The sequence below is a fragment of the Astyanax mexicanus genome, chromosome 9 (genome assembly GCF_023375975.1).
Source record: "Astyanax mexicanus isolate ESR-SI-001 chromosome 9, AstMex3_surface, whole genome shotgun sequence".
NCBI lineage: Eukaryota > Metazoa > Chordata > Actinopteri > Characiformes > Acestrorhamphidae > Astyanax > Astyanax mexicanus.
The window spans coordinates 22,819,588-22,845,797 of record NC_064416.1 but is presented as its reverse complement, the minus strand read 5'-3'; the positions used below and the strand labels follow the sequence as shown (position 1 = coordinate 22,845,797).

General features: G+C 41.6%; 1 protein-coding gene across 3 annotated transcripts in view; it reads left to right on the top strand.

Moving 5' to 3' along the window:
* znf423 (zinc finger protein 423) overlaps window positions 1–26,210 on the top strand; it is a 209,821-nt gene that overhangs the window by 120,591 nt on the left and 63,020 nt on the right. For 2 of the 3 annotated variants that reach the window (XM_049483701.1, XM_049483700.1), the window contains exon 7: window positions 864–890. The exons of the other annotated variant lie outside the window; for it this stretch is intronic. In XM_049483701.1, coding sequence (XP_049339658.1) covers window positions 864–890 — 27 coding nt within the window. The remainder of the gene's footprint in view (window positions 1–863; window positions 891–26,210) is intronic. 3 annotated transcript variants of the gene reach the window in all.

The window sequence follows — 26,210 nt, the reverse complement described above, 5'->3', positions numbered from 1 at the left end:
TAATAGGCCCCTAGACATTTAGCAAAATCCTATTTAACCTGATGTGAAACTGTGATGTACAGAATAGTCTTTAAGCCTACTTTTAAAAATTCATGCTACAAACTAGAACATGTTTCCAAAGTGTGCATTAGGCCAATTTTAGGCCAATCTTCCTTAGAACTTTTATAAGAACAATTATTAATCTGTTCTTAAAAACTTTCTTAACCTGCCAATAGCCTCACATTCATTTCAGATTGTAACAATTTAAGTTGTAAATCTCTAAAATGATCACATGATCATTTAAAGGGTCTACACCAGAGTCACAATGTGTTTCTGAATAACTATTTGACTGTACGCTTTTACAATAATGGATCCTGTTGTCTATGTATATTAAACAAATCCAGTCAGAATCTTCAGAAAACTGTTAGTGTTTTTTTTTTTGTTTTTTTTTTTAAGAACGATTGGTGAATTTCACAGAAATAGCACAGATAGTTCTGTATGAATGCTGAATGAATGTACAAAATCAGCCAGACATATTCCTTTACACCTTCCTTTACTTTACATCTAGTGCAGTTAGAGTTGGCATTGTTCAATATCTTAATTACCAGCATTTTACTAACTTGTCCACCACCCTGCCACAAAACACTAAAGCAAAGAGTGGGCAGAGCATGTGTAGGCCAATTAAGAAGTAAATACAGGATGCATATCCCTATTTACTATCCATCACCACCTTCACAATAAATGCCCCATCCCTTCCATTACCCATGATGCCTTTTGTCTGTGCCATGTTCCCCCCTCTAACCCCCATGTGATCATGGAGCTGCTGACTAACTGTCACCCTGCCTTCTCTTTCAACCCCTCCCTGCCTGTCGGACGGCCTGTAGAGAGAGAGCCTGCCCAGCTTCCGCCAGGTTTGTCCCCCATCTCTATCCATAACCCCTCTCCCCTTCCCTCCCCCCTCAGACATGCACACACTTCACATACACTGCTTGTGGAGCACAGGGTAAGCAGGCGAAGCTATGGTGGAGTGTCATAGAGCAGTGCATGAATAGAAGGTAGCATAGACATGAGTGTAGTCTTCAGTTTATGAGAATGGCAGAAAAGTTCACTAGCATCTCATTTCACTTCAACCCCCTACCCCACCATTCTCCACTGCTAAGGTGGCTTTAAATGCATAAACACACACTCGCACACTCATCCACCAACTATGTGATTGTTCTTTCTATCTCTTTTTCTTTCTTTCTTTCATTCTTTCATTTTTGTTATATTTTGCATGGGGCTGGGATAGGGGCATGAGTAAGCGTGTAAACATACAGATATACACACACTTACACACACACACACACAAACACATGAAAAGAAACCTCTGGAGAGAACAGCTAATGACGCGTTTCAGTCCTGACTCTTACTTATTCATCTCAATGAGCCTGATGCCTGAGGAATGCACCACACACACACTTTACCATGGCAACATGCAGAAGATTGTTTTATCGTTTGATCCGACAGTGATGTCATGAAGCACTTGAGCCATTATTGGTTCACATTTTAGTGATTTTCTCCAGCCAATATAATGTGATTTCTAATATTTACACCTAGAGAACGCTTTCTCAGATCCGTGTTGAGCCTAAACCTGGAATTTTGAATAGTCACTGCTCTGTTTAGTCAAAGATTAATCCTTATCATAATCTTTAAACCACAGAATCAGACCTTTATTTTGTAGACAGCTTCTCATCAAATAGTTTTTTGGGAATTAATAGTATTAATAGAGAGTTATGAGTACATGGTTAACAGCTAGTATTATGTGGTTTCTAACATTTCCACACTATTGACTGCTTCCAAAGATCCAGATTGAGTCGAAACCTGGAATTTAGGTATTGCTGTAAAGTCTAATAAAAATTTCATTATTTCCCAGGAAAATCAGTTCTCTATTTTGAGTGATAAGATCTGGACCACAAAATTAATTCCACTCCAGCTTATTATTGTTTTCCTTTGTATCCTGGAAAACCAAGGAATTTTGAGTGAAATCCAAGATGCCACAGATGCCATGTTTACTGTTAAATAAAATGCTGAACTGTACACTACCCATGAATGTGTATTGAGTGAAGGCCAAGGATTTTACTAGACATATTTTAGTAGACTCCATTTTAGTAGACTGACTTTATGGACAAAAGTAATAGGAAACCTGCTCATTCATTGTTTCTTCCAAAATGAGGTGTAAAAAATTGAGTTTATCCTTATTTTGTCCAGGGAAGGCTGTCTACTAGATTTTTTTGAACCATTACTGTAAGAATTTGATTGTATTTAGTGGTAATGATGCTCCCCTAGCTCCTGTCCCAAAAATATTGAATAGGGCACTATTATTCAAGAGAACACACTTATGTTGCTTTTATAGGCATAGTGGTGTTCATGTCCAATGAGGACACGATTATCTGCTTCAGAAAGTCTTATTTTACTGGCAATATTGTACAGAGCTCCATCACCTCAGAGAACAAAATTTAATTTGCCCGCAGCCTAATGCTGAAAGTCTGGCACCTCCAAAGTGTCCCATCCTTCTCTGTAGATAGCACATAAGTGTGCGACTAAACACCTAATGCTTAAAAAAACGTGTGTGTGTGTGTGTGTGTGTAAATATTTCTGGACAAGTAAGGCAGCTTAGTCATTTTAACATTTTTGTTCAGGCTAGTTGTAATAGTTCCAAGCAAGAATTCAAATTTCTCTGCATTTCAATAGTGCAAGCAAATCTCTGCCATCCGTGTCAGTATCTGCACCATAAGGAGAGATATTGAGAGAGACATGCATGCTCGTGCACACGCACGCACACGCAGAGGCTGGTGAAGGGGACCTGGTGTGGTCTCTCTGTGTCAGTGAAGATTTAATGAGGCAGCACACAAGAAGCTTTAGAAGTCAATGGATGTGGATAATGTGGATGATAGCTCACTCCGCTGAGCGCCTATGTGTGTGTATGTGTGTGTGTGTGTGTGTGTGTGTGTGTGTGTGTGCGTGCGTGCTTGCTTGTGTGCGCGCTTGCTTGCGTGCCTGTGTCTAGCCTAGGGCCTTGTGTGTGTGGCTGTAGACAACTCCAGGCCTCTCCACTCAACAAACTCATGCCCTTTTTTTGAGAGCATTCCTATAAGTGTCATTTATTTAAGCCATTGATGTCTCTGTTTGTGTGGGGTGAAGAGGATGGGTAACTGAAGAAGATTTTAATGGCTTTGATCTGTCTTCACATGCCCACTTGACCCCTATTGAAAATCAAACGGTTGATTTATGATTTTAATGCATTACAAAAACTAAAAATACTTTAATTGTTGTGTTGTAATGATGTTACATAATAGCTTTTAAGATTATAGGGTTCTTAAACAGCATTTGTTTAACATTTCACTGTGTGGGTTAATGTATGTGTCTTCGGTTGGAGTAAAAAAAACCTCAGATGTGGTTTTACAAGTCTATTTACAACCCTATTGTTTTGCCTTAGAATGAAACATGCTGATTTTCATGTACGGTGGAAACAAGCATTTAAAAGTTTTGTTTTTATAAGCTTGTCAGCCTTTGTGCACAAAACAGTGCCATGGCCCCTTTTTCAGGCCTTATGACCTTACTAGTAGTCATCAAACAGGCATTGCATTTGTCCTCAGATGGCATTCTCTAGTGGGATGGCTGTATTGAAAATTTTGGGGCCATAAATATTAATGATTAAAGACTGTTACAAGAGTTTTGCGGGTTTGCAGTTTTGTGGCAGAACTAATGCACTACATTCGGAATTACCTGCTAGATTACACATGTAATGCAATGTAATCTATAATAAGCCTAACATCTCAGGCACTGGGTAGCATGTTGTAAATGCAGGTTGGACAGAACAGGTGCTTCGTTCACAATTGTGAGAAGTATTCGTTCCTCTGCGGTGTGGTGTCCCCAAGCTTTTGGGGTGTTTTATGGCTTGTTGGTGGTGTGGTGGTCTCTACTGCAGACAGCGTGTGTGGAGTGTGTGAACATGGGAACAGATGAGAAGCCCCTCATGCACATCCCACACCACCTGGAACTAGCCAGGCGGAACCTCCAGGAGGCCGGCGCAGTTGCACTGGGGGCTATCATGGAGGGGGCTCACTGCCAGGTAGATAAGGGATAGTGGGAGGGAGGGTTGGAGATGGAGCGAAAGAGAGAGGGATGAGCTGGGAAAATGAGAGTTTAAAATGTTGGGGTATTGTCCAGTGCCATATAGAAATTAAAGGGGCCTTTTTTTTTTCTTCACCAATCACTGTTGATTTTTTTATTTTGATTTTTTTAGTAGGATGCACCCTTAGAGTGGTGGGCAGCCACCTTTAGGTCCAGAAAGCATTTAGGAGTCTGATCTATACCCCTACTACCTTTCAGTCCAGGGGATTGAACCCGCGATCTGCTGGTCCGTAGAGTTAAACATACCCTTTCCTGCTCTAGGTCCTTAAACTGGCGACCTATTGGGTCGGGGATTGATCTGTGGACCTATAGGTCTAGGACATTGAAGCAGCACTTACTTACCCTTATGGTCCAGAGGATTGAACCAACAATCTGCTGGACCAGGGAGTTGCACTTGAGACATACTGATCCTGGGGGATTTCACTGCCACCCTGCTAGTCCAGGGTAGTTGGCCAGCAATCTGCTGGTCCAGGGAATTAAACCTACGACCTCCTGGTTCAGTGAGTTAAAATTGTTACATACTGATCCTTGGGCTTGAACCATCATGAACCATTACCATCATGGTGTATACCAAAGGCATCACAGCACAAACCTTTAGATCATATAATGCAGTCGTGTTCTCGAATATTACCTAAGATTTACTTTGCTGCAAACATGACCAACTAAGTCATATGAAAGCTTTGCATATCTCCTTCCCTTCCCCTTCCCTGTCTCTCTTGCTTTCTCTCTATTCTTTCTCTCTCTTTTCTCCCTCCCATCTCAGAGTAGCCCCTGCAGAGAATGTCATGTTGAAAAGGGAGAAAAGGAGAGAGAGAGAAGGTGGGAGGGAGGCAGCAATGTTTTTTGTCGAAATGTTTGTTTGCAAGGCTGAGTGGCGTCTGATCCCCCCGAGAACTCATTTTGCCACGTTTGCGCTTGATTTGCTTCTTATGCTGTTTATTAAAGGTAATTACAAGCTGTTTGGAGATCTATAAGAGAACTGCTCAGGGGGAGCCTCCTCCAAAAGGTGTGGGAACAGAATGGAAAATCAGCCACACTAGCGGCCAGTGCCGTTGGGACAGCGGGGGAGTGTGTGCAGGTGTGTGTTTGTGTATGTGCGTGGGTGTAGGTGTATGCGGAAGATAAAGGCCCACTAGACTGAAGTGGATTTGCTTGAGTGTGCACATGAATATCTGCACTAGTGTGTCGTTCCTTGTGTCTACTGTGTCATTCTGATACGGGTCATGTCCAGCTTGTTGGGGCCTTAGTGGGCTGATTTGCTGGTGGCGTACTGTGCGGCGTGGCATGTGTGTGTGGAAAACTCAGGTATCTCTGGCAGGGGTGCAGCTGCCCCTCTCTCTCCTCCCACCCCAGGTCCTTCCAGGTGTGTCTGAGGCAGCTGCTGTGCAGGGGAGGGTGGGACGATTACAGCCCCTCCCCCCACCCTGCCGAGCTCTGTGCGCTAATTGTTAAAAAGACAAACAAGCCTCCCCGCCTTTGTGCGCATAATGAACGCAGGCCAGCCGCAATTAGCTCCTCGCTTAATTCGTTAAGTATTCGGAATTTATTTTCTCGAGTGACAGCGGCATCTGTCGCAGCTGGTACAGGGAACTTCCGCCCATGTGACGCTGCTGTAGTGCACAGGCGTGTGTGTGAACGTGCGTGTGAGGTTGGTGGGGTGGGTGCAAGGTGACACTCCACTAATCAAGCTCTGGGTTTGGAATTGCATGGAGGAAAGGTGTGTCATAGGGCCTGCAGGAGGTATCACTGATACTCATATACATTATCCTCATATCAAATAAAGTCAAACTGAATTTTGTACTCTTTTCCTCAAGCTGAAGTTGCAAAGCAGTTTTGCTGAAATGCATAAATAAAACAAAAAAAGGAATAAAGCAACCAACAAAAATGTAACCGAGTAAGCATGCCAAATATAAAGCCAAGTTAAAAGTTAACAGTGAGGCTTTAATGTCAGAAAGTAGTCATGGGTCAGAACTGCAGAAACTGACAAGCAAAAATATCAGAGTCAAAATCAAAGCTTGGATCTAAAAAAGCATCAGAGAAAATGTCAAAACAAAAAAAAATCTGTCACAAAAGACTGAATCACAGACCAAGAGCCAAAAACAGAGGAGATACACACAATGGTTCACTTCAGGACTACGCAAACACATGATCAAAGCTACTAAGCTAAATACACTACTACAAGCTGAGAATGAATCCAATGTTAAGTTAAGCTAAAGTTGTTGCCATGTGCGTCAGCCAGACCTCTTCCTGTACCAGTTTTCTCCCGTTTCCAAGAGTCTTTTTAATGTGTAGGAAATCATGCTCACCGCTCTCTATCTTCATCTGTCTTTATATTTTTCTATTATTATTGTATATTTTATAGTTATTATGATGAAAATGTGAATGGGCTGTGTGTTGTTTAAATGCTGCAGTAAAGAGTGCAGTAACACAATCTGTTCAAATACTGCTTAACTGCAGAAAAAGGATTTTTTTTATCCATTTCCAAAGCTCAGTTTATTTCCATTGCTGCTTACCAGCAAATAATTTTTTGAAAACAATTAATTGTACAAAACTGTATGATTTCTTCAGGTTTATTTACAATATACCATTGTTTTTACAATACTAAAATGACTTTTTTCAGGTTTAGTTCATTTTTTTCCTTAAAGGCCTGGTTTTCTACCAGTTCTGGTTATTGACTGCATCTGAAGAGCTTAAATAGCAAAAATAAAGAGGAAAAATGGCGGTGTTTTAAAACTTTTGCCTGTTAGTGTATATTGTAACCATCCAAAAAAAAAATTGCATCTCCATTTTTGTTAGTTTTTAATGTACTGTTTTAATTGTTTGAACACAGCAAATGTACGTCACACTTTGAGAGGCAAATTTCATTAAAAATTGACAAAATAAATTCCTCAGAATTATTTGAAATTAAATACTTTTTAAATGATATAAGTACACTATACCCTTTATAGGGCCTGATAGGTCAGCCACAAGTAAAAAAAAAAATAAATAAATAGAAAATAGTGAGCATGAGACAAAACAGTGGTTGGTTGCTTTGGAAGTCATGTTTCCCTGATGCATGCTGGGAATTGTAGTTCAATAGTAATTTCTTTACTAGAAGAACGAGCTTGAGAATTTTTTTTATTTATTTATAGTATTATTATTATTATTATTATTATTATTATTATTATTATTATTATTATCATTATTATTATATATGCCTTAGAATACAGCTATTAATACAGGTTTGTATCACAGTCTGTGCAAACATTTATTCACAGATAATAATGAATATAAATGTTAATGAATGTTAATGAGCTTTTTACGTGAATCATAATTGGCACCAGTGAGTGAAAGTTCACATAATTCGGGCCTTAGATTGTGAGAGTAAATTGCATTACACACAGACAGTGACAGACTGGGGGCCTGTACTAAATCTGTGTGACTGATACCTGTTACCTTGTTGGCTGGGATGTTGCGTGAAGTTCAGCAGTGCAGGTGAGCACCTTTCCTTCCTGCTCTTCCAGCTCCAGCTCTGGCTCCGGCTCCACAAATAAAGCCCTCTAAACAGCGGCTGATAATTAACATCTGCTGTCTGGTGTGATCTTGCCTCGGCACATCAGCTCGGCGCGTGAGTGGGAGGAAATGTGCGGATGTCGCAGCTCATCAGCGCTCTCCCACAGACGAGCAAGGGAACGGTCCCAGAGCGGCGGGGCGGAGGCCCCTTGTGTGTGTATGCGCATGTGTGTTGGTGTGTGTATTTGTGTGGATGCGTCTATGTGTGTGTGTGTGTGTGTGTGGGAGAAGGAGGCCCACCTGGGGATGGCGTCTTCAAAGGCGTCACTTGGAGGAGTGCAGAGAGGTGCCTGGCTGACAGGAGCCTTCTAGCTTTGATCCTGGAGAGAGGAAGCGCTCAGGGGTTAAAGGAGAGAGGAAAGGATGGAGGGAAGGAGTGAAGGAGGGAGGCCTGAATAAGTGCAGAGGCAAGATAAAGAAAGGTGCACGGTATAGAGAATAAGAGAGAGAGAGAAAGAAGAAGACAAATGATGAGAAGTGCACGCAAGGCCTTAGGGGGTAGGTTTACTCTCCATTAGATCTGATTTAGAGCTGATCTAAAAGCTCTTTTGCCCTCATGCTTTGCCCCGTCACACACTCTGCTTCTTTGGAGCCTGCGCAGTTGTTATGTATACAAAGACGCGCCTGCCTTTGTGTATCGCTCAGAGCCTGCTCGGGAAACAAAGCCGGAGCGTCTCTTGATTCACTCGGATTGCATTTATTCCTCCGCAGCCTCGGCAGCACCCCACAGGAGACTGCAGGGGCAAGTTTCTTGTGTATGTGGGATTTGTGTGTATGAGGGTGTGTATGTCTGCAAGCAATTGCAAGAAAAAATCCATCTCCAACTAGGCCTCGTAATTACGTCCAGAACTTTTAGACGCATTATGATGTTTTCCGATAACTTTTCTACTGTATGTCCTTGTGGCAAAACAAGCCAGTCTCGTACGTCTTTTTCGCTGTTTAAGCCACGTGATTGGCCCGCCAGCATTATCGCACCACGTTCCGATTGGCAGAATCTGCGAATCTTCTCCAAGGTCTTCCCTTGAACTCCGAGAGCAATTTTTGGCCGCGGACTGATAGTGAGATGGAGAGATAAGAGAGGAGCGAGGGGAGATTACTGGGCCTCGCAGAGATGGAAGGAGGGAGGGATGGAGCGAGGAAAGGGAGGGGGAGAGGGATGGATGGAGAGGGATCAGTAGGACAGAGGGGAATGGGGGGAAGATTTGGCAGGGAGCGAGGGATGAGAGAGAGGGAGCGGAGGAAGAATGCCGGATCAGCGCACGAGAGAGAGAGGGAGAGCGAGTTAGCGAGGAAGAGAGGGGGTGAGATGGCTGGTCAGAGCGGGTGCTGATGGAGTAGGTTGACCTTCGGAAGCGAGGGAGAGATGGAGTGAGAGATGGAGAGAAAGAGTGAGCGGGAGAGAGGAAGATGAGGCTCAGGCTGACAGGGGCTCTCCTGGTTTTTGGCAGGAGCTCAGTGTGCGCGGTGAGCAGCTGGACTTCATTAGGCGCTGGTGTTAATTACTGGGACCGGCCTGCAGCCGCCCGCCTGCTCACACAAAACACTTGCCGTAATTCAGCCAGGGTCACCTTGAAATCGATCATTTACCGTCAGAGAGAGAGAGAGGGAGAGAGAGAGAGGATGAGGGCATCAGTGAGAGGGTGAAAGAGGAACAGAGGGAGACAGACATGCATCTGCTTTAGAAATGAATCAGTTAGTTTGGGTTGTCTGGACAGATTTCAGGCAAACTTTCCATAAGCCATTAAACTTGGCATATTGGTCATTGGTCTTGACATAATGATGGTATGAATGTGTTCCGGATCAGATATCGTAAGGAAATAGTAAAGAATATTAATCTAAAAGAAACATGCTTTAACCCCTTACAGCCTGTGAATTTTATTATACCATAAGGATTACTGACCAATAACTACATTCAAAGAGATTAAAAGTTGGATGGTTGGATGGTAGAAAAAACTGATGGTTACTCAGATTTTAAATGGTTTGGCCAAACTAGCTCATTATTAGTCCAAATTAAGTCCATATTAGTAGACCTAGTTTTGTGTTGGAGAAAAAAATGTAGTCACATGATACCTCTAGTTCAACAAGTTTGTATGAAAGATGGGGAAGTCTGTAGAGAAAGCCTGAAGATGAATTGGAACCAGATCATATTACACATACTGTAAAGATGATGGAAATATGAAAGTTTGGAACAGTAATAGAGTTTGCAAGTTCTGCAAAAAATAAACATCAGCTCATCTTTGTAGGAATTATCGCCATGTAGTTAATATCTTTTTTTATTCCTGGTTTCTAATGTTGTGACGTTAATGTGTTTTTATCCGTTTTTAAGTATGGCACAAATGTCCAAATTCTGTTTGGATCTGGTGTACACAGTGACAGCTCTTAACAGAACTGTTTTTCAGAACAGCAGATGCACACATTTTTCCATTTATGCCAAATGTATTCAATCAGCCAAGACATCATGTCTGGTGTCTGAAGTTTGCTTCTTCAGTTGTGCGCTGGAAGCTAATGAGCTAAGTGATGAAAGCTTATGGAATGCAATTAGCAGTGTGCAAACTGCATGCTGATCAGCCATAACATTAAGACCACTTGTCTTATATTGTCTAAGTCCCAATTGTCTGTAGCTCTTCAGTAGATCATCTGTGAGCCTGACACTGGATTTCACTGGTTTTTGGTCTTTTTTCCTTGGAATGTGGTAATGTGGCAAATGCATTTTGTTTTTTAAGAAAAAGCGTATTTTAAACCTAAAAATGAAAAATATACCTGCTGCCAACTGAAAAATCCTATTTTTGTTTATTAGTGGATCATTAAAATATATATTTTTAAAAAGTTCTGTATTGATTGTTCAGTCTTTTTCACTTAATTTTGCCATTTTCAGTTAAATAATTTCGGTTGGCAAATATTCTGTGCAGCAATCCCTTAGAACAAGGTGAAGAACAGCCATTAAAAGGAGATGGCTAAGGGTACGACGGGGCCTGTACAGTTTTGGGAGTCGTGTCGAGGCGGCTTCACACTTCTTTGAGCCAGAATCTCCTAATCTATGACACACACTCATACAGAGTCATACATCCACTGTAGGTTGCTGTCACACAGGGCAACATATGGGTTTGTCTTGGCAACACAGGGGTAATTACAATCTACTGTAGGAGGACAAAGAGAGACAAATGGGAGAGGGGAGAGGGCAGGAGAGAGATAGAAGGCTAATAGTTTGCTTTTGCGGCGCGCTCCCTGTATACCCGCGCTGTACAATAGAGCTCTTTATTCCAGCTTCTCGCGAAAATAAACGTCTACCACCACCAGCACCACTCTGCTCCCTGTAATACAAAGGTCTAATACAATCTCCTCCTTAATTCTCAGCCATGTCAGTTTTTCAGCCCCTTCATTCTTTCTTTCTTGCCTTCTTTCATTTGTTCTTTCTCTTTTTTGTCTCGCTCTACTCTTTCTTTCTCTTTTTCCTTTTTTTCTTTTTTCTTTTTTTTTTTTACCTGCCTTCTCCTCCTCCCTGAAGAAAATCAATGCATTCTGATTTGGTAATTTCCCATGGTGCCAAGCTCTGCGTTCCCTGTGCTGAGAGAGGTGACAAATCCGGTCATGGCGGTGTGAACCTCTTTCTCTCTCTCTAACTCTCTCTCATTCTCTCTTTCTCATTCTATCCTCGCCTGTCTTCCTCTGTTTCTACCCTGCTTTTGTTTTTGTTGCTCTCGTTTTCTCTCTCTCTCTTTCTCTCTCTCCCTCTCTCTTTCTCTCCCTCACTCTCTCTATGGGCGTCTGCGGCTCGAATTTGTTGGAATTTCTCAGCCCTTCCCGGCGCTCTGGTGAAAAACACTCATTTGTGACGGTGCCAAGCTGCTAATGGCGGATGGCGGGGTCCGTGCCGAATCCCACCTCCGCTCCCCGGCGCTCGTTATGGCGGCCTCGGCGCGCCGCGCACCCCTCCCCTACATCTGCCAAACTCAGCTGCGAGGGAGCGGCGTAATTATCCCGCCGGAGCCGCACACGCCTCCACGCCGTCACAACTGGGGCTTCATTAGAGACCCGCAAGAGTGCCCCCGTGTGTGTGTGTGTGTGTGTGTGTGTGTGTGTGTGCATACAATTGTGTATGAGCGTGTGTGAGTGTATGTGTGTGTAAGAATGTGTTCTGTTTATGAGAGTATGTTTGTGGACGTACTTCGTGTGCTAGTGTGTGTGGAGACTAGTGGAGCGGATGATAGTTTGCTGAAGAGTTTGCTTGAGGTGGATGCTTGAGGTGTAGTAGTATTTGTAGTAGTAACTGCTGGTGGGCATTTCTTGGATTGCGAATTGAGATTGTGTGCATGTGTACGCACACGCATGTGTATGTGTGTGCGCTCAAGATTAGAAGAAGCGTGTGTCTGTGCTAATAAGCTAGTGAGTACACAATTAATGAGTGTGAGTGTGTGTGGGTGTGTGTGGAGCTGATGAGTGGCTCTCAGAGGTAATTTGGTGCCAACCTCCCTGCAACCCCCCACCCTCAACTGGGCTGTCCCTACAGAGCAGGACCTAGATTCCCTTACTGTGACACTCTCACAGATACGCACACACACACAAAGGAATGGTGCACTGGAAGACTCACACACCCACACACACACATTCGCTGATGCTCCAGAAAGTAGGTGATAAGGAGAGATGATATGATCTGTTAATAGGTGCTGCTGCTGGTGTTAGTAGTAGTTAAAGGCTGTGTTCACATTGGAAGATTTATTGCTGGATTGGGAGTAAATTAGAATGGTTGTTAGTGTGAACGCATCAATATAATGATCTGATTCACATATCGTCACAAAGCCTTGTATCTCATTGTTTAAGGCCTCCATTTCCCTTGTAAGGAATGGTCCATTTTTTGGGTTAAAAGATTTAAGATCTCCTAAAACTATTTTTTTGTTTATACAGCAACAGTATATATATATTTGTGATGTTGCCCATATTAAATAACGCCTTCATACAAAAAGGTCCAATTGTTTTTGGGTCTTCTCTTTTCCACTGACTTTTGTATTTAGATAATTGGAAAGCTCTCATGAAGCAAACAAACTACTGAAGAGCTCAAGATTTCTACTGTTCACCTAAAATGTGACAATATAGAACAAGGAATGTCAAATGCCTGTACAACTTTGGAAGTGAAATGTATTCCTGTATAGGGTAAGAATACTCTCTGTATATGGTCCCAATCTATAGCAGATACACTCACTGTATGTTCACATTAAGGCAAAAAATACACTTTATATCATGTTTATGCAAAACATCTGCCCTCATTCACTCTGAATTAAACCAGACTGACCTGATTTATGCTAGATCATTATGTTAGGTAGGCTACCTCCTAATGTTCCTTCTCTCTCTCTTTCTCTCTCTCTTTCTCTCTCTCCCTCTCTCTCTCTCTCATACACACACACACATACTCTCTCTCTTTTTCTGCCTTTGTCTCATTCTCCATTTCCCCCTCGTTCTCTCTTTCCATTTCTCTCCTTCTCTCTGAGTGTGTCCCTGGGACTCTAATTGTAGTGCTGTGGTCCTTTTCTTTTTTACTTTCTGACACACTGTGCTGTAGTAATTGCAGGGTGGTGTGTGTGCTGGAGAGGTGAGGTGTGTGTGGCATTGAGAGTGAAAGGTTATTATTGTCTCCCGCTCTGGCGGGCCCCTCACTGTGCAGTCCCGTATGCCCGCTGCCTCTCGCTGCACGCTGGCACATGTGATGCGGCGCTGGCTGTGCTGCTGCACCGGCTGCATGCTGCTCACACACTCACTGAGAGGCAGAGTGAGGCAGAGAGTGAACTCACTTCCTTACAGCTTCCAGACAGCCAAGGCCAGGAACGCTCAGAGTTGCTGCTTTATTAGAAACTTACTTTCTGTCTTTCTTTCTTTCACTTGTTGAATATTTATCAGTAATACTTTCCTAGTTTTAGATGCAGCTGCCAAATATATTGAAATGGTATTGAAAGGATATGCACAGACATATTAGAATGGTATGACCACCTTCTTGTTTCTACACTCACTGTCTTCTGTCCATTTTTATTAGCTCCACTCACCATATAGGTCATTTTAGAACCAGAGAGTGTTCCTGTATGGTCAGTGCAGCTTATTAAATGGGCAATAAGTGTAGAAACAAGACTATGTTTGTAATGATAAACTAATTTACTGTATAAATTTGGTGTTGGACTAATGTACCATTGCATGGCAGTGCCAGTGTTGGGCTAGTATGAGTGTTTGAGGCTCAGCTGCTTTCTAGATTTTTTACACACCTTACTCCCACTACTGGGATAGGTGAAGACTGAAATCCATAATTTCCAGTCAACAGTAGTGATGTGGTTGAAAACTGACCATAAAATGCCGTCTAAAGGGCGACAAAAAGGCAGGTGTTTCTACGAACCTTTGGACACATAGTGTAGCACAAAACTCTTGCTACACAAGTTACACTGTGTGATACAGTATTTGCAGGATATCATAATAATTGTAATATAATGAATTTTGACTGCAGTTCTACACTGGCCAGTGTATTTAACAGTTGAAGTTGACCAGATTACTTTATACGCTATTAGTCACTCAGTCAGTTCTCCCTCCTATTTCCTGTCCCCTTTCTTTCCTGAGTTCTGGGCTCTTAGTTGACCGGGTTCGCGTATGTGTGTGTATGTGCATGCAGGCTCAGATTTTCCATTCCCAACACACCAACATCGGACCACCTTGCTGGAACCGCGGGCCCCCTCTGCGGCGGCCTCCACCCGAAGGAAAGCCAGACTTCCTCAGGCTCAGGCCAAAGCAAGCATCCTCTGCTTTTCCAGGCCAGGCCCTCTAGAGTTTGGTGAACATGACGGATTAGCCAGTGTTCATCTGAGGACAGAGGAGGTTTTTAACAGGAACCCTTCGGTCAGCCCCGTTTCCCCTCTCTCTAAACCCCTCCCTTTCTACAGTGAGGCTTAAATACACACACACAGTGTTAATGTAGCACAGAGAACACATGCAAAATCTAATCTAATAACTGATTCCGTGGCTTGACACAAGCTGAGGGTTAGATTCCGTTTGCCTTAGATTCTGACCTGAATCAGGATTGTATCTGGATTCAGGCCAAGCCATGTGAAAATGCAAGTGTGAACAAAACCAAGATCCAGATAAAACAAATTGGATTCAAATCTGATCATTCAAACCACTTCAGGAGGTGGGCTAAAATTTGAGCCATCTTAAAACAATGTAGACACATCCATCATTCCAAGACACATTCGACAACCAAAACACCTCCCAGTACAACCAAAAATCTGTAATAATTGCCGAGCAATGAGCAAATTAACATATTCAGTATAATACAACAATGGATTTTTAGTTTGACTACCAAATGTGAATTAATGTGTCTGCTTTTGCTTTGGTGTTTTACCTTTTAAAATTCTGTCTCTCATGGTCACAGGTTATGCTGAGTTTATGCAGTATTCCCAGACCTAGTGAACAGGCCCCTCCCTCTTTCTCCTAGCCCCACCCTCTTTTCCTTTTCCTCTCTAGCCCTCTTGCTCTTTGCTTTTTCCTCCTAACCTGTTTACCAGAGACTGTAGGGATTGGGGAAAAACAAGTATGGAGAAAGCTAGACAGAATTATAGAGAGAGTGAGAGAGAGAAATAGAGAGAGGGGGGAGAGGGGAGGGTGGTGCTCAGTGAGGTGGGTTTCTACATAAGTGTCAGTCATATTAAAAGCTGCTGACAGCCTTCGCTTCCAGACTAAACTTTGGACAAATAGCTCTCCAATCGATAGTTTCCCAACAGCAATATTTGGTATCAATGCGTGTCCTTCTCATTACACGATGAAGCCAGAGCCTCCCCGGGCCCTGAATAATTTATCCCCCCGACGTGAAGAGAATACCAAAGGAAGGAAGGCCACGCACTTTCCTACTCTCTCTCTCTTTCTCTCTCTCTCTCTTTTTCCCTCTCTCTCCCTCTGGCCCACAGCAGACCTAGCCCTCACCACCCTCCTTCCAGCACTCAATGAACCTTCAGCCACCCTTCTCCTTCTCTCTCTCTCCCTTACTCTTACTCTCTGTCTCGTCTTCTCACTCTTGCTCTCTACTGTTCATCCCTACACCCTCTCTTTCTCTCTCTCACCTTTCTTTCTCTCTCTCTTTATCTCCTGCAGTGATCCTCCTCTTCTCCTTAAGTAGCTTTGCATGCATTAGGCGTGTTTGGTTTGCTGCTGGCTAGCATTAGATTGAAACAGCGTTCAGGTGAATGTCTTGATGTGGACAGCTACTGCTCTTCGTTTATGCTCCGAGCAAGATACGTAGATACTGTAGCTTCCTTCCTGAGTCTTAAAGCATTGATGTGAACCTGGATGTTTTTTGTCCCCCTGTACATGTTGTTTTAAACTACATTAAAGTTAAACAAATGCTAATTTATGCTGTTACATATGCCAAGCAAATGTGTTCAAAACCCACACTTACACCTAGCATTAGCATGGTGCCAATAGGTTCATGTTTATCTGCTTCAGAGAATCATACATTCTATTGGCAATACTGTGCTAAATGGATTATGTGGTCCATATACAGTGTTTAGACACAACATTAAAACGCCTTGTGCAATATTGTGTAGGTACATTTCATGCCACTAGAACAGCTTTGAGCAACTCTACTGAAGACCACTGAAGGTGTTGTGTGGTTTAACTACTGTTAAAGTTGTGAGGTGGGCCTTCAGGGATTGATCATTGAACCTTAGACACCCATGATCCACTCATCAGTTGGTGGATTTGTATGGTAAATTTGCTGGGCAAGCGTAGGTAAAAGGTACTTAATGCCTAGAATGTGCATTAATTTATATTATTAAAAGCATAATGCATATATATGAGTGTGAAGCAGCCAGTACCATTCCTTAATTATCACATGCTGGCATTTGCTTTGTTATTACATTGTTTTTCTATTCTCAAATAGACCTGTTCACATGGTTCTCTGTTACACAGTATAACAAGTACATTGCTGTAAACAGTAATAACAGAAGGCCTAAACAACACCTTGCATGTTTTAGCTTAGCTTAACTACATTTTAGTTAACAGGAAAATTGTGCTGCTTTGTGGTCAGTTGAATCAAGTGCCAAAAGTTCTGGAGCTTTCTGTCACTATAAAAAAACAGTGCAGCTGTAGAATATATGTACACACATGTTGAACTCAGTTGATATGTTCTCTCAGAGGTAATGCTGCCTTCCCGCTGCACCAGCCAACAGTGTGGGTGGAGGTCAGCCATCTTGAGTGAGTTGTGGAGCGCTTTAGTGGCGGACAAGATAATGGAGATCTGGAAGGATGGCTAATGAGTGCTAGCCTCTCAGGAATTAGACCTCCATCCCTCCTTTTCTCAGTGCAAAAACATGTTGCAGAAACAAGGAGCTTTGCATTTGCCTCCACGACCCTTTTTTCCTCAATCCCCCCACACACCCCCGCCTGCACCCGCTTCCCCCGGATCATCGCTAAGTATTATAAATGTTATCTTAAACCAGGCAATCATCGTTCCCCCATAATAATAAAGTTTTATTGCCATGTTCCTATTAGCGAGTTAATGTCGTCTGCTGATGGCGTGTAATTGTGCTCCTTCTCGGCTTCGCGAGTCCCGCACTCCCTCATGCCCAATCAGCTACGCACGGGGAGAGGAAATAAATAGCCTAACGCTGTTTTAATTACCGAAAACATAAAGCACCGGGCCTACGCCTTCTCTCGCCTGCTCTGCTCTACCTGCCTGTAGTTTACAATAGCAGCCACTCCCCCTCCAACCTGCTTACAACAACACCAGCTGGATGCCGTGTAGGTAAAGGGGATTGCGTTGAGAAACACAGGAAGGTGCGCGCACAACGTGAGAAATAATCAGGAACGGGGATATGCAATCTAAAATAGATTAGAACTAAATTAGATCTGAAATATTCATCTTGCTTTAATATGTCAAAGCTATGGCTGCCACTATCATTATCCAGACATTTGTTTTAACAACATAAAAGACCAAAACAGCACAAAACAACTTTATTAAGTACTTTGTCCAAAGCAGGGCATAGAAACTGAAAGTGATGCATGGTGATAATTATTTCCCCTGTGTTTGAAAAGGCCTGCTTATGTCCACCCAATAGAATAAGGAATATCAAGTTTGACTTGTTATCTGTATGTGTGTGGTCTCAAATACATTTAGCAGTAATACAATATGACAGTGCCGATAGTGTTTCCTAGTGTTGTTTTAAAAGCTTTTTAAAACAAAAACTTGGTCTTTGCCAGCTCTACATCACACTGTCAGCTCCTCTGTATATTCCCTCTCTGATTAGCCTAGCATTGTTGTTTTGCCTTTTAAACATACTTCCATGTTCTCCTAAAATAGGTTGGCTTTTGTTAGTGGGAGCTTTGTTTTGATTCCCCTTTCAAATTTTTAGCAGTTCCATATACTAAACTCTCATTTCCCAGCTAGATAGTAGTAGCTAGTTATCTAATCTAGCTATACAGTAGCTAGCTGTCTAGTTTGAGCTAGTCAGTAGCTAGCTATCTAGTTGAGCTACCCAGTAGCTAGCTGTGTGCTTTGAGCTATTCAGTAGCTAGCCATCTAGTTGAGCTACCCAGTAGCTAGCTGTCAAATTTAACTATACAGTAGCTAGCTGTCAACTTTAGCTATACAGTAGCTAGCTGTCCAGTTTAGCTATACAGTAGCTAGCTGTCCAATTTAGCTATACAATAGCTAGTTAATTGCTAGCTATTTAATTGAGCTATCCAGTTGCTAGCTGTCCAATTTGGCTATACAATAACTAACTGTCTATTGTGAGCTAGTTCATTGCTAACTATTTAATTGAGCTACCAAGTAGCTGGCTGTCTAATTTAGCTAAACCGTAGCTAGCTGTCTAATTTAGATATAAAATAGCTAACCGTCTATTCAAGCTAGCTCGCAATCGACCTAATATTAAGCTAACTTCTTGCTTGTATTTTGAGACAGTGTTTTTTTCACAAACACTTTGTAATGATGTAGTAGTAGTAGTTTTACAGCCTGTCAGTTTACTCTCAACTCTCATTAAAGCCCTCATTAAAAAACAACATTTTACTAAATACAAATTAGAAAAATAGGTCCTGTAGTCATTTGAAAAATGTATTTTGTGTCGAGAGTTAAGGAGAACACACTGTTCAGCATCTGTGCATTCACTCCCCTCCAGACACACACACACAAACACACACAGTAACAATTGTTGCTCAGCTTGTAGCACTTTCTGCTAGACTGGGTTCAATAATAAAGACATACCACCAGTATGGCCACTTACTCACACCCCACTTGCATGTCCACCTACAGTGGTCAGTGAGCACCAGGCAAGCGTGCACAAACACACAGTCTCTCTTTTACACACACACACATGCGCACACACACACACATACTTACAGAGAGAGAGAAAAAATGTACCCATAGTGCTCCCTCTCGCAGTCACACACCCACGGAGTTGCAGTGTTAAGAGGGAACAGAGTGTCTTTGTGGCTCCCCCTCAGCTGCTGGAGCAGACGCCACTGTTCTTATTTTAACCCACACCTTCACACCTCCACCAGGGCCAGCGCAATCCCTCACTCCCTCCATACCTCTCTCGCTCTCTCCCTCGCTCCCCCCGCTAGACCTGACATTCCAGCAGATGTTAAGAGAACTCCTGCAGTAATTAATCTGATACCTGTGCTGTTTCCGTGTGTGTGTGTGTGTGTGTGTAAAGTAGTTGTGGAGTTGTGTGAGTAGTGAATCCTAAAGGTAGATTTTTTTCTTCTTTTCCTCCTCTTTTCTTCATTTTAAATTCCAGTTAATGTGTCCTTCCCTGTAGTGAAGGTAATCGTTTTTTAGTGCTTGCATCTTATTTGAGTTCAGAGGGAGGGAGGGAAAGAGGGAGAGTTTGAGAGAAAGAGAAAGAGAAAGAAAAAGAGAGAAAGAAGTAGAAAGTGTGTTAAGTATATGCATGGTTGGTTGTCAGTTAGTCATTTCCATATATACCATATACATCAGCCATTACATTAAATCCACCTGCCTAATATTGTGTAGTTCACCCTTATGCCATTAAAACAGTTATAATCCATTGAAGCATTAAGTCCACAAGACCTCTGAAGTCGTCTGTGGTATCTGCCACCAAGAAAGTAACAGCAGATTCTTAACTTACTGTAAGCTGTGAGGTGTGTCTCCATGGATCACATCGATAGCTCAGAAATTTACTCTTGCCCTTTTTTTATTTCCAGCGCATGAACTTTAAGAATTGACCGTTCACTTGCAGTCCACCATAAATCCTCAATGTATTGAACTTATGTACAGTATTCACGATTTGGAATACTAAAATCATTATCTCGAACACTAGTATCATTGTCTCGGATGATAAAATAATTAATTGAGATAATTAAATCATTATCAGGGACACTTTAATTAATATTTGGAATACTAAAATCACTATTGAGAACATTAGAATTATTATTGGAATGCTTTAATCACTCTCTAGAATACTAGTATGAAGTGTCATCAAGTATTATCTGGAATGCTCTATCATTATCTTAGATAACTATATTCGGGTAAAACAGGGAAACAGGAATCAGGGAAACACTGTAACAATCATTTGGGATAATCACTGGATCTGGAAAACTAAATGTTTTTTTTCTGCAGTTGTCTGGAATTCTAAAATCACTATATGCAAAACTACAATATTATATTACTATGTGGAATGCTAAAAAGTATTTGGAATACTAACATATTAAACCAACACCAGGGATACCCAAATCCGGAACATTAAATTTCATTTCTGGAATAAAAAAGACTTGAAAACTGAAATGATTGTCCATAATACCAAAATCAATTACTGGAATGTCAAAATAAGTATCTGTTATTTTAAAATCATTTCGTGGAATACTAAATCACTAACTAAGATCCTAAAATTACATTATGAAAAACTGAACATGGAATACTGAAATTGTATTACTTTAACATATAGGTAAAAATATCTAGATACATTCTCACATTTCTTCACTTCACATATCATGCTTTATGATGCAATAATATGCATAAATATTTCTCTTTCTTTAAGCCTGGGGGTTATATCCCTTCATTAACTCTTACATATAGTCAATTAGTTTCAGAATGCACATACCTTCTGTGTGTGCAGGGCTGTAGGTGTGTGTGTGTGTGTGTGTGTGTGGATCAGAGCTGGAGGGGTGTATTGAAGGAGTGGGGTTTGTGCCCTGAGGCTTTCCTCCAGTCTGATAACAGAGAGCAGTGTGAATTCCCCTTCCTGCCTAAATCTCGTCACCATCGATCCACTGTGTGTGTGTGTGTGTGTGTGTGTGTGTGTGTGTGTGTGTGTGTGTGTGTGTGTGTGTGTGTGTGTGTGTGTGTGCAAATGCACATGAACACACACCATGCTCGTTAAGGCTGGGTGGACAGGAACAAAGGATGGAGACATGGAGAACCACCGTCTGTGTCTCAGACAGACAGACGCACACACACACACACACACAAACATACAGTATGGTACTGCAGGGTTTTCTGGTGGACTTATAGAAGAAGAGCTGATCGCTTTTTTCTGCAGTCAGGACACACAGACGTTTTCCATTGTCCGTCCAAGTAGGTTAGCAGTTCACAGCCGTGTTTCAGTCCTGCTGATTCGGACGCACTCGTCCAAATGGGTCAGAAGAGTAGACAGTGAATACATACCGACACAGCAGAGCCTCCAACTGTGCTGAGGGTTCACACAAACACACACCCTCTCATGCAACGCACCAGCATGGCTGAATCAGTGCTGTTGTGTCATCAAAGCATACTTGGGCATTAAATAGCCGACTTCATGTGCTTTGATCACAGGATGATAGATTCTAATAGGATCTTTTAGTGTGGGCTATGATGAGAAACATGCATTGCTCTCTGTAGCTGCATATAAAAAGTATAGGGAACTTTAATGTATGACGAGGAAGAAAAGACTGTGGTTTAATAGTAAAGAGCACAGTAGGGAAAGATCTGGATAAAAAGTAAGGGAAATATCCTTGGGCTTATGACTACAGACATTTTTGTTAAATAAGAGAGAGTTTCACCCAGAAGGTCAGAAGAGTCAGCTTGCAATACTACTTCTAAGATAAAAAAATTACAACATTAAATAATATATTTTAAATTTAGCCTGATGTGGGCAATTCTTGGTCATATTTATTGAGCTACACATAGTGTAGCGCATAATGCATGTGTAGCACGTATGTGGTGTCCTACGATACCTGCAGATTATGTGGTATTCATTTTCATTTTCAGGGACTGGTCTAATGATGCAGTGTGAATTCAGAAAAAGTAAGGGCCACTGGCTGTAGGACCTTATTAATGTAATGTCTCAAAACCTAAAGTAATACGGGCAACCCTTGGTTATACAGTATTTATTGAGCTAAACATACAGAAAAAGTGCCAGACACTCTGCATGAAATTGTAAAGGTTTCTAATGGTGTTCTGCAATGATCAATCCCATGCACAGTTCCTGCAAATTGTGCAATAGTAGTGGAGCATTGATACCGTGTCCAATAGCATCCCACACACTTTCAGTCTGGGATAGGTCTGGCATAGTACTGCAAAGTATTTGTGACTTCAAGGCAAACTCCTGAGACAGCAGGAGTTGAAATAGTGCACAGGAATGCGCGTCACATGATGGCAGGGTTCATCACTGAAGAACATAAGATTATTAGATGATCTTAAGATGATTATTTCTGGGTGCATCTATTTATATATATTTTTTTTACAATAAGTGTACAGTGGGGTCTTTTATTTTTGGAAACATTTGTAAAGATTTCTAAAAGAAGAACCTGTCTGTAACACACATTCTCTCTCTTATACACACACACACACACGCAAAAGACACAAAAGAATGCTGGTATCACAGCAGGTTGGGAGAGGCTCGATTCTCTGTGTCCGTGTGAGGCCCCAAAAGACTCATCAAGACTTTAGCACCTTTATCAAAGCCCAGCTTCATCCTCACCTCGCAGCACATGAGCTCTCGATAGTGTGTGTGTTGAGTGTGTTTGTGTGGGTGCATGTGTGGTCCCTCTTACTGAGCCGTTGATGTGGAAGGGTGGTGTGTCAAAAAAAAATTGAGAGAGAAAAAAAGTCATGGGTCCATGGGTGTGAAAATCGGCCCATCTCACTGTCAAGGACACCTTTAATTACAACAGCAGGGGGCTGCGGGTGCGCAGGGAGATGGAAGGGTTGTTCAGGGCACAAAGGCATTGAGAGCAGGTTTTGTTAGAACTTCTGATGCTTTCCTGTTGCTTTCAACAGGAAATAGTTCTAAACCGGTTCCGGATTGAAGGAACACAAAGGCGTGTTTTAGATCAGTGTGGTTCAGTGGTCCAGTCATTGAGTCACAGGGAAAAGAAAGGATACAGAGAGATGAAGATGATGGAATGATGAGGGTGGGGTACGGGTGGGGAAGGGGTGGCCATTCGCTCACATACAGTAACACACATGTTGGAACACCAACAAGCTAACACCCTTTGCCGCAGCCCTGACGAGGTGCTGAAACACTAATGGCCTTCGCTTTTGGCTCTAATGCTGGCATTAGGATGCCTACCTGCTAATTAACCCCAGATGTGCGAGTGTGTGCGAGGTTATTATAGCATACTAAAGCTGTGCTACACAGTGCACTGCCAAAATGTGAAATAAAAATAAAAGCTCTAGTGGAATTTATTGGAAATGGCTAGATTCTCATCGGTGAATACAGAAAATTTCAGTTTGTCGAATGTTACAGATCTCAGATTCTAAACGGAAGTGGCTGGACTTCAGGGTGGGCTATAGCTGAACCAAAGACAAAAAATATATTCTCACTTCTGATCTTTTCTAACCTCAAGAACATAAAAGAAATATAACCACCCAAAACTAACCACATACAAGACAAAAGAACAAAAACAGCACCATCCCAGCAATTTACATAATACACTCCACAGTAATGGGTTACGCAGTTTGATATGCGATATGAATAAAGGTATGCTTAGTCAAAAAGATTAAAATATATATCTTCTGTAGTTTATGTGAACAAACAGTCAGAAGCAATACCCTCCTTACTATGGGTAAAATGTAGGTAAAAGGGTTATTAGATAGATAGATAGATAGATAGATAGATAGATAGATAGATAGATAGATAGATAGATAGATAGATAGATAGATAGATAGATAGATAGATAGATAGATAGATAGATAGATAGATAGATAGATAGATAGATAGATAGATAGATAGATAGATAGATAGATAGATACTTTATTGATTCATGGGGGGAAATTCTTGGCATCCAGCAGCAGGTTACACAATACACAAAGTTAAAAAAGATAAAATATAAAATATAAAGATATTAAGTGGAAAGTGGAAGCCTTTTACTGTTTAGATAAGTTATTTTTTATATATTTAGTTTACATTTAACACAGGACTGTATGTAATGTATGACCAGTGTCATGCAAAATTGTAATTTCCAGGAGAAGGAAAACCCTTGTTATCTTGCAAAAGTTGGAAGTGACTTGGAAATGAATGTAAAATGATTTTATTCATTTTGAAACGTTTCCAATGGTTCATTCATTCTAATGGTGGATTCACATTACATCAAAAGGGAAAATCAGCAACAATCTGAGATCAAAAACCTGAAAAGAATTCAGTGCTGATGGTGAATAAAATCACCACAATCAAATGCTCCACAAAATGTAAAAAATAAAAATATTGAGACAGACACTTAAGCCATTTAATGTAGGTGTTTCTCTTATCCACATTGGCTATAGATGTAAAAAAAATAATAATAATAGTAATAATAATAATAATCAAGCAACTAGCTGTGAAGTCTGCTCCTTTACTACTGTAGTAGTAAAATAGTTAGGAATGGGTGGTATAAAGATCTCTATAATAGGATTATTTTCTTCCTGTTACTCCAACAACTCCATATACAGTAAGTTAATGGCCACACACAGTATTTCAAATGGGATGTTCCAGTACTTTTGTTTGTATAGTTTATTTAGTAGTCACAAAAGTCACACCCAACTTTTGCAAGATAACAAGGATTTGGAGATGCAATTTTGCAAGACACTGGTGATATATTATACAGAGTCCTGTATTAAATAATAAAAAAAACAACTGATCTGAGCAATAGGAGTTTATTAGAATAAATTAGAAATAGAATAATTATTAGAATAAATTAGAATTTGAGCTAAAATTCATATTTTACTTAAGAAAACCAAAACAAGCACAGAAGTTGATTCTAAAGTATGAATATGCTGAGGCCTTGGTGCGCTCACATGTGTTTTACTCCACGTGTACATGTGTTGTGTTCTTAAGCGTGCGATCGTGTTTGAAGCAGCCGTCTCGGAAGACAGACATCTCCGGGTTCTCCGCGCCGCTGCTGCTGCTGCTGCTGCGGCTCTTCAAAAATGTGCAAATGTATGCAAAACATCCTCCTGAAAGGCCGCTCTTTAGTTCGTCATTAGCGGAGGGTGAAGCTACAAACAGCCCAGACAATACGGGGAAGCTGGAGGAAGCTGGAATCAAAGGGGGTGCGCGAGCTGTTTGACAGAAATAAACACATCCACTGCCTGCTGCCCCGCTCCCTCAGCAGAGCGGCCGAATTAGCATGATAATCATTCCCATCGTTTACAAGGGCGAAATGTTTCAATTTAATGCCTTGCTTGTGTTACAAGCCATGCACTTAATTAGGCAGTAATGACTCCAGCGAGGCAGGAAAAGCGAAGGACAGGATCGAGGAGGAGAGGAGAGAGGGATGAGGGACTAAGGGCACTTCACGTCTAAAACCCCAGCCACACTCACACTCTCCACCTGTCACACAAACTCTCTCACTCGCAAACATGCATGCTTCCTGTAGCCATAGCGACTGTTACCTGCTACGAGTCGATTCTGAGCATGACCCTGTGGTTTCATGTCACACTGACCTCTATACCCAGTATACATCTCTCCCTCTCTCTCATTCTCTCTTCCCTTCTATCTCTCTATCAATATCACTCTTCCTCTCACCCCTCTCTCTGTCTTTTTCTGACTTTCCCTTTCTCTGTCTCCATGTCTCTTTCATTCACACTCTCCATATCCCACCCCTCTCTCAGTCTCTCTCTTTTTCAAGATCTCTCTCTTTCAATATCTCAATCGCTCTTTATTTTTATTTTTATTTTTTATTTTTTCAGTATTAATCTCCCTCTAGTTCTCAATCTCTCTCTAGTACTCTTTTACTTTCTATTACACTCATCTCTCTTTCAGTATCACTTTCACCTTTCTCTCAATTTCTTTCTTTTTCTGTCTCTTCTTCCACTATCACTGTTCCTCTCTCTATCTTTTCTCTCTCCTTCTATGTATTTATTTCTTCTCTTTTCTTTCTATCCCCTTCTATACCTCTCTACTTTTCTGTCTCTATCTCTCCTTCAACATCACTCTTATTCTCTCTCAACTCTCTCTCTCTCTTAGTCTCTTTCTCTTTTGCTATCCTTCTATCTATCCTCCTCTCTCCTCAATGCATCAGTCTCTCTTTTTCTTTGTCTCTGTCTTTTTAATATTGTTCTTCCCCCT